The sequence below is a fragment of the Gorilla gorilla genome, chromosome 1 (genome assembly GCF_029281585.2).
Source record: "Gorilla gorilla gorilla isolate KB3781 chromosome 1, NHGRI_mGorGor1-v2.1_pri, whole genome shotgun sequence".
In the NCBI taxonomy this organism is placed as follows: Eukaryota; Metazoa; Chordata; class Mammalia; order Primates; family Hominidae; genus Gorilla; species Gorilla gorilla.
In genome coordinates, this window is record NC_073224.2 from 50,200,735 (window position 1) to 50,214,235 (window position 13,501).

General features: G+C 47.0%; 1 protein-coding gene across 2 annotated transcripts in view; it reads right to left on the reverse strand.

The window, feature by feature from the left end:
- The window catches only part of RASSF5 (Ras association domain family member 5), an 83,929-nt gene that overhangs the window by 31,293 nt on the left and 39,135 nt on the right, over window positions 1-13,501 (reverse strand). The window contains exon 1 of one of the 2 annotated variants that reach the window (XM_004028282.4): window positions 1,425-1,955. The exons of the other annotated variant lie outside the window; for it this stretch is intronic. Within the exon in view, the coding sequence (XP_004028331.1) occupies window positions 1,425-1,544 (120 nt within the window). The 5' untranslated portion in view covers window positions 1,545-1,955. Of the gene's footprint in view, window positions 1-1,424; window positions 1,956-13,501 lie in introns of those variants that run through there. 2 annotated transcript variants of the gene reach the window in all.

The following is a 13,501-nucleotide window of genomic DNA, read 5'->3' on the forward strand; positions in this document are numbered from 1 at the left end:
CCCAGGCCATTTAAATCAGATGCTCTGGGCATGGGAACCAGGTATCACCAGTATTTTCTAAAGCTTCCTGTGAATCCGGTGTGTAGCTAAGATTGATAACCACTGCTCTAAATACCTAGCTAGCTGGAGTATCTGTGGGGATTCGGGGGACTTATACCACGCGGCAAGAACCCCACGGGAGGGTGGGACACCTCCCCTCTGCAGCCACGGTGTTCTGCAGGAGCCCCACCTACAGCCAGGGAAAGGGACGCCTGTCCCTTTGCCCCTCACCCTCCGGAACATCCCCTGCTCTCCAGCCTCATGAGTGGTGCCCTGGAAAACAGGTGCTAGTTACAGGGGCCTATTTTAGTTGACTCCTTCAAACATAAAATCACAATCTCTTCTTTGGTTCTTGGGCCTCTTCTCACAATTGGAAGGTACAGTGCATTTGCCTGACTTCAGAATCCAGGAAAGGCAGAGCCTACAGGCAAGATGAATTATTAACAAAGGAGGCCCCAGAGTCAGGCCTGGGGAAGTTTTTGGTTAATTTGAATTGGTGTAGCACTGCTGAATTAATGATGAGCCTGCCACACACCTGCGAAATATAACAGCTCACTTCTGTCTATAAACCAACCCCTTCTAGGTAACCTCTCTAAGGACCTGGCTTGGAGCCCTCTCATCTAAGTAGCAAAACAAATAAACAAACTCAGCTTTACCTCCACTCCCACCAAGATACTGACAGACACGAGGCCTGCAGCCAACTAGGAGAGTGGCCAGGGCACCCAGGCTTGCTGGGTGTCTAGAGGCGGACACCTTTAGGAAACACAAGTCATGCCATCAGGAAACACACGCAAGCCCCTTCAGGTTACCCAAACCGACCCAGGAAGTTAAAGTGGTAGCATGACAGCAGCCTAGGCCAGAAGTTTTCGTCTGCTTCTAAAAACACCCTGGACTTCTGCAAAGTTGCTGGATTACGACTTAAGGTGGTTTCTGGCCACTTCAAATACGGAAGTCTCAACCGATGAATGTGTGTTTATGAATGTTTATCAACTGATGAATGTTTATCTTATTGTGGGATTGGGTGGCATTCAGTTTCCACCTAGAACTTCTAAGCTAGGATTTGGGGAGGGGGTGCGGTTATGAGACCCTGCACTCAGGCACAGGTGAACCTGCAGCCAATCTACCAGCCAGGGGCAGCCCCCACGTTCTGGAGAGCCATTTTGAAGAGATCTGTGGATGGAACCGCTGTGAGGAGGGCTGACCAACTGAATAGTGCAGGTCCCTGAAGGGCTCCAGATACGATGCTCAGCCCTCAGGGCAACTGCCTGGCCACTTTCCTGACATGTGGCTTTGTCCCTTTGCTGGGAGCAAGGTTTCCCTTCTAGATTGACCACAGAGGTTATTTCCCCCCACGAAAGGCTCCTGCATTCCACTATTATGTTTACCTTTGAAAGATGTTTGCTCTGCGCATTTCTGAAAAAGGTAGTCTTAGCAGTGAAGAAGCAGTCTTCCAGTTCCTCGTCCAGGCTGCAGTACCCACTGCTCATGCTGCTGTCCACGGTCATCTACCCCGGAGTTCCCGGCCGATGCCGCCAGCGCATCAGAGGGGGCCGGGCTTGGGATGCGGCGGAGGGAGGTGGGCACCCCTCCCCGGGCTCCGCTTGGCGTAAGCCCCTAGCTCTGAGCCCCGAGCCGGGAGCTGGTCGGGTAGCGGACCAGGCAGAGCCGGCGGGCCGCCTGCGTTTCTTTCAGCGGGGTGCGAGCGCTCGGGCGGCCGGGTAACCTGCTCCTGTCCCCGCGCCGCCTGAGCCTGCAGAGCCCCGGGCGCCCGGCTCGCGCCTCACTCCCTGACTCGTCCGGGCTCTGCGGTTTCGTGTCCCCGGCGCCAGCGCCCTCCCTCCGCCGCCATGCAGAGCGCCATCTCCGCACCTCCCCCGCCTCCCGCGCCTTTCCTGCCCCTCGCGTAAAGCAGTTCTGAAGCCACTTCCTCTGCAAGGTTCCTCAAAGCCGGCTCGGCTGTCACTGCGCCCCTCCCCCGCCTCCCCGCCGCCTGGGTGCCACCCGCCCCCGGTGGCAAGTGGACTCAGGGAACTGCAGGTCATATAAGGGATGCAGGGAAAGAAGGGACCAGGATGGACCCGAGGGGCAACATTCCCTCTGTTCTTTCTTCATCATGCACTTGCTTCTGGAAACAGCCCATTCTCATCAGCCCTGGTGACTCAGGTTCCACGGAGTAGAAGGTGCTAGCTATAAGGGCAACACCATCCCTCCTCCCTTCTCCCCCATCCACTTCCTCACCCCCACCCACTCCCTCCCCCATGCGCTGGGTGGGGAAGCCGGGTCAATCGGAATGGTTAGAGAAGAAAAAAATCAATATCTGCCCTGCCTGGGGAAACAGCAATATTTTAAGTTGGAAATGCCAGAAGAAACTGCAGGTTCACCACAAACACATGCAAATCAGATGCAGAGTTATGGCAACCTAGAGAGCAAGCTGCCTTCCCACCCATAGAACTTGGCCCTCAGGAAGCCTCAGGATACACAGGAGCCTGCAGACACCATCCAGGTCATCTGTGTATCTTCCGGATAGTCTGAGAAAGAGGGGTCTTGGCCAGATCTTCTCATTCCTAACATTGAGAAGGGCTCATTTATATTTTCCCATCTGACTGGACAAAGGAACACATAGGGCTGAATCCTTCAAAGCAGTTAAGACAATTACCCCACAATAGATCAATAGCAGTTCTAGCTACCATTGTTTGAACAACTCTCTGTGCAGGTGATTTACGTGCACTCTATCATTGACTCTTTCCAATAGCCTTGAGACAGAGACTGTGTACAGATGAGAAAACTAAGGCTCGGAGTCACACAGGTAGAACATGTGTGCTGGGACTCAGCCCTGGTGTGTGCGGCTGCCTACGCCCCTAGTCACTGTCATGTACAGACCCTCAGCAATGATGAGGCTATTTGGGTGGGCACTTTGCCATCTTTAAATACAGTGGGGGCTGGAGTCCCGGTGGGGAAACAGCCTTCAGAGGCCTGGCTTTGCTACCATGTTCATGGAGTCTGATGGCTCATGGACCCCGGAGCGCCCTGGACTGTGGCTGAGAGGGGTCATCAGGTCTCTCTCCAAATCTGTGTAGCTTTTCCTACAGTTCTGAAACAATCCAGTCCTGGGGAAACATAAGCTGGGTGGAGGACTAGACTCAGCCCCCCGGACACCAAGCTGCCAACTCCATCTTAAGCTCTGGCTACCTTCATGAGAAACCCTCTCCCTCTCCCACCTAAGCCAAATCCGTCAGTGCTCGGGAAGGTTTCAAACTGCAGCTCAATTTGGCTTCATCCTCCCACACAGTCTTCTTCCCAGAAGCCTGCGAGTGCCTGGCAGGCACAAACACAAGAGAGCTGAGAGTCAGCACCCCAGCCGGCTGGCCGCCCTCGGTGCAGGAGAACTGTCAATACCAGTAGCTGTCTTCTCTGGCAGGCAGATAAGAGGAGGGAGACGGTCAGCACCCGGGGCTGGGGGTGAGCTACCGGGTGTTTGCAGGGGAAGATCTCACATTAATGGGGGTGAAAGTAGGTTCTGGCTTTGTCTGGAGCAATCTTTTTTTCAAATGGGTATTTTAGAGGCTGTTTGGGGGGTTTTCCCCCAGAGAGTTGGTTTCCTGTGATCCTTGGGCCATCAATAACAGCTCACCTGCTTTGTCCAGCCAGCTAAGAAACATGCTTTTCTTCATAAAAAGAACCTCCTTGCTCAGTGGGAATCTAATACTTAAGAAAAAAAAAAAACAGGCCCCAGATTCTCTGTGGCCACACTGTGTCCTTGGATTCATGCCGGGAAGCTCTGCAATGCAACGGCAATGCTGCACGTTCAAAATGTGCAACCTTCACATATAGCTAATAACAACCTATTCAAACACCAAGCCAAGGTACCCCAGGAGTCAGCATGAATCTCTCCTTAGAAGCAGCACACCAGATGCCAGACCTGGTTAGGAAAGTTCTCAGGGACACTGTGTTCTTTTAGGGTACTGCTCCCTGCCATTCCAAACATTATGAAAATCTGACATCTGAACAGGGTCTTTCAAACCTTTTTAACATCCATTATTTTCCCCAGGCTACTCTTTTATCCTAAGAGCAGGTACTATGCCCATTTTATAGATAAGGAAACTGAGGGAAGTAACTTGTTCCATCACAGCTCATTACTTTCAAAGCCTCTTGACTTCTAGTTAATGTCTCTTTCCCTACCCTGTCCCAGCTGTCAGTGAATCTAGGTTGGGAAGAAAGCCATGTGTAAGAAGTCAGCAAAACAGAGACTGTGCTGGCAGGGACTTTAGGACTAGAAGAAATATACAAAGATCATATATAATATACCAAAGTTGGCCAGCCTCCAGGAGGAAAAATCCAGACTGAAGCCCCAGGGTCTCAAAGGAAGGAAGACAGGACTCCCTGCAGCATCTAATGGCCCTGTCTGAACCTCTGAACCTCTTCCCTATGAATAATCAATAATAGTGATAGCTTGGCCAGGGTAAGAGGGAGGGGGCATGGAAGAGTCTGAGCAAGAGCCTTTAAGGCCCTGAGATGTGATCGCACAAAGGATGGGAACTGGCTGTTCTTGTCCCTGGACTTAGGAAGAGGAGGCTGGATCTAAAGCTGTAGCAGCCAGAGCCCTAAATCCATGGCATCGTGCTGGGGTTCAGAAAGCCCCATTGAAATGATGAATGGGCCACTTTCCTAACTCAAAGTGTTAGATGATGAAAGACATTATTTTAAGCTTTTTTCCTTTCTCAGATACAATCCTGTCATGTGGCCAGATCCTCTTGTAAGATCCACCCTGTAGTTCTGCATGTACCAAAAAAGCTGTGATACAGGCCTGGAAGTCAGGAGCTTGTATTCTAGTCCCAGCTCCAACTCCAGCTTGATATGGTATCTTGAGCAACTATGGACATCAGGTTTCCTCAACTGTCCAGTTGAAGGGTAGCAGCAGTGGAGATCAGATTTAGGGCCTTATGACCTTATGATCAGATGTAGTGGCATATAGAGAGGCTGAAAACCAGGGCAAGGTGCCACCGCACCCCTGAGACATATTTTGAAATCACCATTAGCTAGTATGTGCAGGCACTGTACTAATAGTTTGTTCATAATTTCATTTAAGCCCTACAACAAACCTATGAGGAAGCTACAGTTATTATCTATATTTTACAGAAAGCAAAAGGAGGTTAAGGCAAGTGAAGTTACTTGCACATATCCACACTGCTAGTTAATGGTGGAGCCAAATATCAATTCCGCTGGGTCTGACTCCAGAACCCAAGTCCTTGAACTCTATACTCTGCGGCCTCATGGTTTACCTCTGTGATTACTCTCATAATAACCACATGCCTGAAATTATAGTCCATTACAAACAAGTTAGGAACCACTTTCTCCATCTGCCTATGCACCCGTCTTCCTTTCAGCTTCCTGGGGTCTTCTCTTCTCCCCCTGTGTACCCCTGCTCTCCTTGGGGGGTAAGTCTCACCTATGCCAATGGTATCAACCACACCTAACAGACTCAGGGCTCATAATTCTTTCTTTCCCAGGTATCTCCAGGTGGGTACCTGTAACTGCTCACTGAGTACCCAGCCCTTCCTATTGGAGTTTCACTCTTAACAGGGTCAAGATTGAGTTTGTTATTCCCTGCCTTGTCCACTACCTGCTCCTTCTTTTCCTCCCTTAGTATTTCCTATCTTGATGAGTGCCATTAACTGAGATTAGTGCAAAGCCTTCCAAGAGTTCCCCATGTTTCTATCTCTGCCTCCTCCAAACCCCCTACCTTTTTATTGCCACAGTTACCCTTCTGAGATGAAGATCTGATCATGGTACCATAACAACTTCCATTCAGATTTCAACAAAAAATTATTAAATAATTACTACGTATCAAGTTCTACTTGCTTATTCTTTCTTTCATTTATCAAAAATTTACTGAGCCCGTTTTTTGTTTTTTGTTTTTTTTGACAGTGTCTTGCTCTGTCACCCAGGCTGGAGTGCAGTGGCACGATCTCATCTCACTGCAAGCTCCGCCTCCCAGGTTCACGCCATTCTCCTGTCTCTGCCTCCTGAGTAGCTGGGACTACAGGCGACCGCCACCACACCCGGCTAATTTTTTGTATTTTAGTAGAGACGGGGTTTCACCGTGTTATCCAGGATGGTCTCGATCTCCTGACCTCATGATCTGCCTGCCTCGGCCTCCCAAAGTGCTGGGATTACAGGCGTGAGCCACCGCGCCCGGCCTTACTGAGCACTTTCTTCAGGCAAGCACTAGACTGAGTGTCTGAGTTTGGGCATGAATAAGACACAGTCCCTACCTTCTAATAATATACAGTCTAGTGAGAACAACATTGAATAAGACGGTCTACTAAAGTTACTGAATGAAAGTTACACATTTCATTATCTCACTTCATCCTCAGAACCCTGAAAGAAGGTATTTTGCAGATGAATGAACTGAGTTTCAGAGTAAACTTGCCCAAGCAAGTAAATGGTAGAATCAGATTCAAACCCAGAGCCCCTGTAACTTTCCATTACAATTGTCCTTTCTCCACCGCCTCCCGCTACCTATTCCAAACTCTTGAGCAGGTCCTTCAAGACCCTTCACGGTGCACGCACAGCCAACAGTTCACACCCATCTCCAGGTGCAATCAAGCAACCCTCGTTACAGCTGCACAAAATTCGATCCACATTCCCAGAAGCCACCCTTCCCTCTTGTGGCTTAGCTCTTGCTATTCTCTCCTCTGATGTCAAAATCCTCCTCCTATGTCCTCCCCACTTCCTGACACATATTCCCCAATATCATCCATACCTCCCACACCTTCCATCTGACTCTGAGAAGCATCCTTAACCAGATGTCCTATCTGGGTTGAATCTTAAGATGCTGCCAGTCATCCTTAGGGTAGCAATTTTCAGCATTCAATGGCTGTGTACAGCAGAGAGCTCGGTGTCTCCCCAGATGACTTCCTGTTGTAAGAGGTGAGTGGTGGCACACCATTTAGGTTAGACTCACCCTACAGTCACTTTCTCAGCGGTGCTAACCCACACCACACTTCTGACTGGCTGCCAGGCTAACAGCTTCGATAGGCCTTGACACTGAACCTACTGAAGATAGCTGAGTTACCCCTGTTGTCCACACCCTCAAGAACTCATGTCAGGGTCTGAGTCAGGCCCAAAGGCTCTGTCTTCTAATTTTCCTCCCTAGTGAGAATACAGAGTGACAAAAGATATTTCTGATCAACAGCCGTCTCCCTGATGTGCCCCTCTCTGGGCAGGGCCAATCCTCCAACATCCCGGGCAGCATGGTCACCAGGGTGAGATGTGAACAACTATTGCACTGCTACATCTAGCAAGGAGGGTCTTGCTGCCTCTCACCTCAGGGCTAGCCTAGCCCACCTGGGGGTCATCTCAGGAAGCCCACTGCTTCTAGGGTAAAAGGGGATAGGCTTTGAGGAGCCCAGAGAAATGTCTCCAGGGTTTAAGGATTTCTAGAGAAATATGCACCAGAGCTTTGTCCCTCCTTGTGGCCAGGACTTCAGGTGCCTCCTTTTTGGGAAGCATTTCCATTCTGCCTAATCAGAAATACATTGGCGTGGGCTGGCCCATCTGGGGCTGGTCAGATAGGCCTTGGAGAGGCTCCTGTGAGGGCGGCTGTCCAGTGCAAAGGAATCACTGACAGCTTTGGCCAGCACTTCTGGCTTCTAAAGTGTGGCAGGAGTCTGTGAAGGAGCCATGGAGAAAGCTGTCCCAGATGGGATGGCCTAGTCAGGGTAAGAATGAAGGATGTCCTGCTCAGGGTAATATGGAGGGAGCGGGGGACTGGCTCCTTCTCTTGGCAGATATAGGTGGGCTGGTGTGCATCTGGCACCTCTAGAATCCCCTGGGAGCAGCCATTAGCTTCTTATCAAGGGAAGGAGTCAGAATAGAAGAAATCAGTGCCAAATTTGGGGTCTGGAAGCTAAGGAAATACTGACTGAGGGACTAGGTGGGGTCTAATGTATTCTGCTCCCCACCCTCACATCTACCAGGAAAGATTAGATGTGGGACCCTAGTTTCTGACTTTTCTGACATTCCTGCCATGTCAACTAAAGGTGGTGAGTCTCCTCTCATTTCTGGTGGCCACAGAATAACAAAAGATACTGTCAATATCAATTGATTGCTAGATCATAAAGTTATTAAGCTATAGAAAGCCAGATTGTAGAGCTGGGAGCACTAAACTTGCTCCAAGATGGCAGAAAGGGGCTGTCAGCAGCCTTAGGACTGGGTACCAGGGCGGGCACATGGATTTGTGACTGTGTGCTCAGGGTACAACACAAAATCCCCATTTTGGAGCGTTACCATATTTTAAGATGCTGAGAGCAGCATTGTTCACACCCATAGCTATCTTGAGGATAATGTGTCTACAGAGGGCAAGCAGCCTGCTGGGCTGAAGGCTCTAAAACACCACAGGGGCAAGGGAAACTATGTTATTTGCCAGTCCTATTATATATATTCCTTGTGGTAGGTGCTAGGAACACACTGGTAAACAAACAAGGTTCATGCTCCATGGAGTTTACAAGTGCTTTTATACAGTTGCCACAACAACCACACTGGTGTCCCCATGTAATAGCTAAGAGAGGTTATGTACTTTCCTAGTGTCATAGTAAGTGGGAGAACCAGCATTCTGAATGCAAAAAACCTCCACAAATCCAAGTTCAAAATCGAATAAAATGAAGGACTTCTTCAGCACCTACTATGTGCAAGGCCCAGTGCATTATGAGGAAGACTAAATGGCAAAAGATAGGATCCCTGCCCTCAAGGCATTTACCCAATTCGTAAGGCTGGGTATTAAATGAACTAGTACGAATTAGGATTAGAACAGTGCCTGGGGGAGTTCTGCTTCTGGCAAAGATGAGGGAATAGGATTCAGATATATCCTCCTGATTAAAACAACCAAAAAAATTGATACAACTAATGAAACAGTGGTTTTTAAAATACTGGCTATCAGGTAATGAGGAATAGCAATCCCCGAGACGCAGGAAACAAATGAGTTGATCCCTAGATTTACTCCCAGTTTACTCCCAGATGTGGTGCAGAGCGGGTACTAAGGTGGAATCTGGAAAACCCCCTGAAGCTGAGGAGATGCTGCTCAGAGTCTAGGGAGACAAAGGCAGCCCGAGTTCACAGGACAGAGTAACTGAATGGAGACAGCTGCAGAGAGAGAGAACTGCAGAAAGGCTGCTATAGTATTCACCTGCGTGCTTACTGATCGGTGTGTGCGTGGGAAGAAATGACCCAAGGCTAGAGAAAGAACCACCCAAAAGGATTACAGGTAACAGTGTCTGCCCTCATACAGGGCAGGAATAGTGCCTGTTCCTACAAGCCATACCAGAAAACCTCATGATTTATTAGGCACTGAGTAGAGTACACAGAGAGTCTTACCTTAGTGGTGGGAAATAATTAGCCCTAGACTGAGGACTATTCCAATCCTGACAAATCTTAAAGAGGCTCTTAAAACCTTAAAAAGGATCGAACTTCTAAGTAATTTAACTGGGTCCTAGAACAAAACTCAGGAATATTTCCAAAGGGCTGGGTGCAGTGGCTAATGCTTGTAATCCCAGGACTTTGGGAGCCTAAAGTGGGAGGATCACTTGAGGCCAGGAGTTCGAGACCAGCCTGGGCAACTTAGTGAGACTCTGTCTCGACTAGTGACCACAACTGACACAGATATTAGCATTGTTCAAAGACACTAATTCTGGTGTCTCGGGCAGCCCACTGCTTCTAGGGTAGAAGGGGATAGGCTGTGAGGAGCCCAGAGAAATGTCTGAATAAGTATATGCTATTTATTCAAAAAGTTAAGTAGGAGAAATGGAAAATATTTAAAAAATCCACATCAAACCACTAGAGTTGAAATTTACAATGCCTTTGACGGGAAATATACTAGATGGGGATTAATGGCAGATTAGACTTTGCAGAAGAAAAGATTAACAAACTTGAAGACACAGCAATAGCAATGATCCAAAATGAAGCACAGGCCAGGCATGGTGGCTCACACCTGTAATCCCAGCACTTTGAGAGGCCGAGATGGGTGGATCACCTGAGGTCAGGAGTTCGAGACCAGCCTGGCCAACATGGTGAAACCCTGTCTCTACTAAAAATACAAAAAATAGCTGGGAGCATTGGCAGGCACCTGTAATCCCAGCTACTTGGGAGGCCAAGGCTGGAGAATCACTTGGACCCAGGAGACAGAGGTTGCAGTGAGCCGAGAACGCGCCATTGCACTCCAGCCCGGGCGACAGAGCGAGACTCTTGTCTCAAAACAAAACAAAATGAACCACAGAAAGAAAAGAGAATTTTTTAAATGAACAGAGCAGTAAGCTGTGGAATGAATTCAAGCAGTCTAATATACATGTAAGTGGTATCCTCAGAGTGGGGGGGTATGAAAATATTTGAAGAAATAATGCCCCCAATTTTTCCAATTTTCGTGAAAACTATAAATCCACAGATCCAACAAACTCAATGAACACCCAGTACAAGAAACATAAAGACAAGTACAAAAGGCACATTGTAACCAATTGCTCAAAACCAGTGTGATACAGTTTGGATATCTGTCCCCTCCAAATCGCATGTTGAAATCTGACCCCTCATGTTAGAGGTGGGGCCTGGCGGGAGGTGTCTAGGTTGAGGCGGCAGATCCCTTATGAATATCTTGGTGCCCTCCCCACGGTAATGAGCATCTCGTATTGTTCCTTCATGTGAGAGCTGGTTGTTCAAAGGAGCTTGGCACCTCCTCTCTCTCTGGCTCCCTCTCTCACCATGTGACATGCCTGCTCTCCCTTCACCTTCCGCCATGAGTAAAGCCTCCTGAGGTCCTGATCAGAAGCCAAACAGATGTTGGCGCCATGCTTGTACAGTCTGCAGAACCATGAGTCAAACTCTGTTCTTTATACATTGCCCAGTCTCAGGTATACCTTCATAGTAACACAAAACAGACTAATACATAGTGATAAAAAGAAAAAAGAAGAATATGTTATATACAGAGGAGCAGAGATAAAGATACCAGTAAATTTATTGTTAGAAATAATGCAAGTGAGGAGGTAGTGAAGCAACATCTTCAAAATAATGAAAGAAAAAAAGTGCCAACCTAGAAATTTCTATCCCATAAAAATCTCTCAAAAAGGAAGGTGAAATTAGAACTTTTTCAGACATGGAAAGTTGAAAAACTCATCATCAGCGCACCCACAAATACAAGAAATGTTAAAGAAAGTCCTTCAGGCAGAAAGAAAATGATATCAGATGGAAACCTGGATCTACCAGAAGAAAAAAAAGTACCAGAAATGGTAACCAAATGAATAAACAATTTCTTGTCATTTAAATCTCTTTAAAATATAATTGGCCATTTAAATAAAATAGTAACAATATTGTAAGGGGCTTATAGCAGTGGTCCCCAACCTTTTTGGCACCAGGGACTGGTTTTGTGGAAGACAATTTTTCCATGGACCGGGGTGGGGCTGGTGGTTTGGGGATGACTCAAGTGCATTACATTTATGGTGCACTTTATTTCTATTATTATTACATTGCAATATATAATGAAGTAATTATACAACTCACCATCATGTAGAATCAGTGGGAGGCCTGAGCTTGTTTTCCTGCAACTAGACGGTCCCATCTGGGGGTGATGGGAGACAGTGACAGATCATCAGGCATTAGATTCTCATAAGGAGCACGCAACCCAGATCCCTCACATGCGCAGTTCACAATAGGGTTCAGGCTCCTCCGAGAATCTAATGCTGCCGCTGGTCTAAAAGGAGGCAGAGCTCAGGCTGTAAAGCAAGCCATGGGGAGTGGCTGTAAATACAGATGAAGCGTGGCTTGCTCTCCAACTGCTCACCTCCTGCTGTGCAACCTGATTCCTAAAAGGCCATGTGTGTGGCCCTGGGGGCTGGGACCCCTGGCTTTTAGTATATGTGAAAATAAAATATAGGACAAGAATGGTACAAAGGTCTGTAGATGAGAAATGGAAGGATACTATTATTTTTGTCTTTTCTTTTTTTAATTTTTTTTTGGTATAAAATAGAGACAGGGTCTCACTATGTTGCCCAGGCTGGTCTCGAGCTCCTGGGCTCAAGTGACCCTCCTACCTCAGCCTCCCAAAGTGCTAGGATTACAGGTGTGAGCCACTGTGCCTAGCCAGGGTTTTATACTATACATGACATGGCATAGTATCATTTGACAGGTAGACTGTGATAAGCTAAAGATGTACAGATGGTTCCCTCCTTACAATGGTCCTACTTATGATTTTTCAACTTTAAGATGGTGCTAAAGAGATGCACATTTGATAGAAACCATAATTTAGTTCAGCATTCATAAATTACATGAGATATTCAACACTTCATAAGAAAATAGGTTTGGTGTTAGATGATTTTGCCCAGTTGTAGGCTAATGTAAGTGTTCTGATCACATTTAAGATAGGCTAGGGTAAGCCATGTTGTTTGGTAGGTTAGGTGTATTAAATGCATTTTTGACTTCAGATATTTTCAACTTTCAGTGGGTTTATTGGGATGTAATCCCATAAATTAAGGACCATTTATATACTGTAAACGCTAAGACAACCATTAAAATAACAAAACAAACGGTTAAAGCTTGTAGGCAACAAATGGGATAAAATGCAATCATAAAGTACATTCAATTAGTCCAAAAGAAGGCAAGAAAGAAAAAAAGAAAAAGCGAACCAAGAACAGATAGAATACTCATAGAAAACCAATAGCCGGCTGGGTGCGGTAGCTCATGCCCATAATCCCAGCACTTTGGGAGGCTGAGGTGGGAGGATCACTTGAGCCCCTGATCACTTGAGACCAGGCTGGGCAACATGGCGAAACCCGGTCTCTACGAAAAGTACAAAAAAGTCAGCCAGGTGTGGTGGTGCATGTGTAGTCCCAGTTCCTCGAGAGGCTGAGGTGGAGGATCACCTGAGCTTGGGGAGGTTGAAGCTGCAGTGAGCCATGATTGTGTCACTGCACTCCATCCTGGGTGACCGAATGAGATCCTGTCTCAAAAAAAAAAAAAAAAAAAAAAATAGAAAAAGAAGAAAGAAAAGAAAAAAAGTAGTCAGAAGATAGACTTAAAATCTAGCTATATCGTGAGCCGAGGTCGCGCCACTGCACTCCAGCCTGGGTGACAGAGCAAGACTGTCTCAAAAAAAAAAAAAAATCTAGCTATATAAATAATCACATTAAATGCAAATGATCTAAATACTCAAAGGGTAGAGATGAGCAGATTGGTTTAAAAAAAAACAAGATCCAACTATTTGCTGCCTATAAGAAATGATCTTTAAATATAAAGAGACTCAGCCTAAAAATGAAAGGGTAGATTAGGGAATGCCATGCTAATGGTAATTAAAAGAAAGCTGCAGTAACTATGTTAATATTGGACAAAGTAGGTGTCATAGTAGACAATGTTAACAGGGATAAAGAAGGTCATTTCATAATGATGCACAGGTCAATTAACTAAGCAGACATAATAATCCTAAAAG